Raw genomic sequence first — 3,814 nt, forward strand, 5'->3', positions numbered from 1 at the left:
GTAACTGACGTTTTGCAGAGAATGATTTACCACAGGTGTCACAGTGAAATGGCTTCTCACCTGTATGAATATATTTGTGTGTAATTAAGCTACCTTTTCCAGAGAACGATTTACCACAGATATCACAGTGATATGGTTTCTCTCCTGTATGAATACGTATGTGTCTACTTAAGGAATTCTTTTCAGAGAATGATTTTCCACAGGTATCACAGTGAAATGGCTTCTCACCTGTATGAATATATTTGTGTTTAATTAAGTTACATTTTAGAGAGAATGATTTACCACAGGTGTCACAGTGAAATGGCTTCTTTCCTGTATGAATACGTTTGTGTTTAGTTAAGTGATAGCTTTGCGAGAACGATTTACCACAGATATCACAGTGATATGGTTTCTCTCCTGTATGAATACGTATGTGTTTACTGAAGGTACCGTTTTGAGAGAATGATTTACCACAGGTATCACAGTGAAATGGCTTCTCACCTGTATGAACACGAATGTGTTCAACTAAGATACTATTGTTAGAGCATGATTTACCGCAAATTTCACAACGATATTGTAATTTTCCTAATGCTTTTGACATTTCTCTAATGGATAAACATATATCCAACCATTGAAATATTTAGAAATATTTCTACTGCTATTAAGTTATGGATATCCAAAATTGTGCAAACTGCTTTGTAAATATATTCAAGTTTAATTAGAATGCAAAAGCACCATGTGATAAGAGGGAGAAATGTTGCTATGAATCTCAGCTTAGGGAAAATATTTCACAGTAATTCAACCCTAGATTAATAGCAGTTTATATCTGTTCTTTAAAACATTTTCCTTTGGTCTTGAAAAAGATGGTAAATATTCCAGATGTATCCAAACTTAAAAAAGTTGTTTCATGCCAAAGTCATCCGTTAATCTGAAATAATAAAGAAACAGTATTAGATATAGAGGAGAGATCAAAACGGAAATGTTTCAATATTTCTTTATTGATTAACAAATGATATCACATAACATTGGGTGAAATCTAACGATTTGTAAACCACAACTACACCTCCAACTTGTGTTTGTGTGTCCGTATCAACGTTCAGAAGAGCAGAGAAGAATATACGGATCTATTTTAAAACGGGGTCCACATTTTTCATTAATGTTTTACGTAGTCTTTTTGGTACGGAAAGACTTTCAAACTTCGTATACTTATCTATTTTGTGTTATAGAACAGAAAAATATTTTTGTATTCAAATTTATTTCATGTAAAAAATTGTCTTATTTCGATAATTTCAACCAATCACTGACAAGTATTCAGTTGTTTACATTTACTCCTTTGGCTGATTAAGCGATGTAAAGCGTATTTAATCTCCATACCTTCGTTTTATTTGCTTTTTTCATTTTAAATTTGCTTTAACCCTAACCCTATGGTTAGGGTTAGGGTTAATTGTTTCAGAATCGTTTGTTTATGTAGTCGGCACTTAATGTATATCGGCTGAATGGACGTCAGTGATTGGTTGAAATTACAGAAATACGACAACTTTAACATGGAATAACTTATGGATTTCTTTTTTTTTTTTAAGAAGACTAAGAGAAAAAGATGTTTTATATGACACATTCTACCAGTGTTCCAAGTTTCAAAGTGTTTCGTTAATGAAAACTGGTGCCCCCGTTTTAAAAAAGATCCGAATATACTTTTCTCATAAAAAATATTACCATTCTTCTTTACCACCGGATCAGAAATGACCGAACATACTTAAGTTCAAAGACATTCCATCCATGACTCTTCCGTTCTTCCATCTGACATTATATATTCAGGATTACATCAGCAAGTACAGTCTTCAATTCTCAGGACCAGAAAATTTAAATTGAATAGAATTTAGTTGTTGTTACTAGCATAAGGTAGTGTCCATATTTTGATCAAACAAAAAGAAATACTGATGAACAAGTAACATTCAATTGAATGTTTTCTTTTGTATGTTTCAGGAATTTCGCTGCACTCACGCTAGAGCACCCCATTAAGGGGTTTCAGTCGAAGAAATCAACCACAGGAATAATTCTGTATAAGCACACACACACGCACCGGCAACAGCTGTAACGTGATTCCGGGGGAGGGCGGGGACAGACCCAGACACATTAACAGAAATACATATACGACAGGCTTCTTTCAGTTTCCATGTAACAAATCCACTCACAAGCCCTTGGTCGGCCGAAGGCTGTAGTAAAAGACACTTGCCTACGGGACCACGCGGTGGAATTGAATCTCGACGTATGTGGATGGGCTGCAAGCCATGTTGGAATCTATTGCGAGATAGGATATACATATATAAAAGCAGAAGAAATCTGGAAAATCCCTATCGTAATGGAGAAAATCCACCTTTTGCGGGCCATTTATCGGTACTACTAAAGCAGTGTGGTCCCGAACGCGCAGTCGCGCGTCCGGGCTAGCTAGTCGTGAGTGGTAGATCCTATCCCTAACCCTAAACACGTATTCGTTTGCACACGCGCACCTTTTGTAGGATCGACCACTCTCGACTAGCTAGCGCGGACGGGACCACGCTGCTTTAGTAGTACCCTGGAATTAATGTCTCCCTGATATATTCACGCACCATATGGTTAAAGAGAAGAATTCTCACAGGTGCCGAACATGAAACGTGGACTTATAGAGACATGAACGACGTTAAAACGTGGTTGCAGTAATATGTACAAAAACAAAGCGAGTATTCGTCAAGGCAGTTGGTTCGAAAACAGGCATCTTACTTTCTTCAACATCATCCTTCTATCATATTGCTAGGCCGACGACTTCTCTCTAAAAGACATTTCCGAAAGTAAAATAGGAAATTATCCCGTGTTGTCCTGGGTGTGTCATTCCATCTGTCCTTTGGTGAAACTTAGTCTACTTAGGAACATTCTGCTCAACATGGCTCACTGTAGCGTAGTGTTGTGTGCTCTGGAGTAAAGCAATCTGAATTAGATATGACCAGAGAAGCTAAATAGATGGGATGACAGCCCGGAAGACCACAGTCCCTCGGGACCCACAAAGTGTAAAGCGGGAACCTAGTCAGAGACAGGAAATGGGAACGAACACTCAATACACGGTATAAGTATTCCCGGATTTCTGGAATCCAGATAAGAAGTCCGGCATGTACGATCAATCGATGGATATGTGTGTATGTCTTACCTGTGATTTAGTGTGAAAATATATTTACTCACCAAATGTCCGTGAAAACAGCAGAAGCACGTTATTGTTATTCGCCCGTGTCAAACAGATTCTAGCGGAAACGGAAGTAAGTTATGTCATGTGAGAATGTGAAGCCATCGGTCTCTAGTAAATAAAACCAAAATGTTAAGATAAGGCGGTAAAAGAAATAATATTTCGATGCAAATCACCATGGTTACTGTGGATAATATCTAACTATGATAAATGAATCTTCATTATTGTCAGCAACAGCCTTGTTCTAAAAGACATATTTTATACTTGTGGAGGCGCAATGGACCAGTGGTTAGGGCAGCGGACTCGCGGTTTCGATTCCCAGACCGGGCGTTGTGAGTGTTTATTGAGCGAAATCACCTAAAGCTCTACGAGGCTCCGGAAGTGGATGGTGGCGAACCCTGCTGTATTCTGTCACCACAACTTTCTCTCACTCTTACTTCCTGTTTCTGTAATTCAAAGGGTCAGCCTTGTCACACTGTGTCACGCTGAATATCCCCGAGAACTACGTTAAGGGTACACGTGTCTGTGGAGTGCTCAGCCACTTGCACGTTAATTTCACGAGCAGGCTGTTCCAGTTGATCGGATCAACTGGAACCCTCGACTCGTAAGCGACGGAGTGCCAAC

At 38.6% G+C, this 3,814-nt stretch overlaps 1 protein-coding gene across 1 annotated transcript in view; it reads right to left on the reverse strand.

The window, feature by feature from the left end:
* LOC106868504 (zinc finger protein ZFP2-like) overlaps window positions 1–3,797 on the reverse strand; it is a 7,915-nt gene extending 4,118 nt beyond the window's left edge. The window contains exons 1-2 of the mRNA XM_052977497.1: window positions 3,158–3,797; window positions 6–907 (exon numbers count right to left, since the gene is read on the reverse strand). Of these exons, the coding sequence (XP_052833457.1) occupies window positions 6–580 (575 nt within the window). The 5' untranslated portion in view covers window positions 581–907; window positions 3,158–3,797. The remainder of the gene's footprint in view (window positions 1–5; window positions 908–3,157) is intronic.
* Between the last annotated feature and the right edge of the window lie 17 nt (window positions 3,798–3,814).

This window comes from Octopus bimaculoides, chromosome 28, assembly GCF_001194135.2.
Source record: "Octopus bimaculoides isolate UCB-OBI-ISO-001 chromosome 28, ASM119413v2, whole genome shotgun sequence".
In the NCBI taxonomy this organism is placed as follows: Eukaryota; Metazoa; Mollusca; class Cephalopoda; order Octopoda; family Octopodidae; genus Octopus; species Octopus bimaculoides.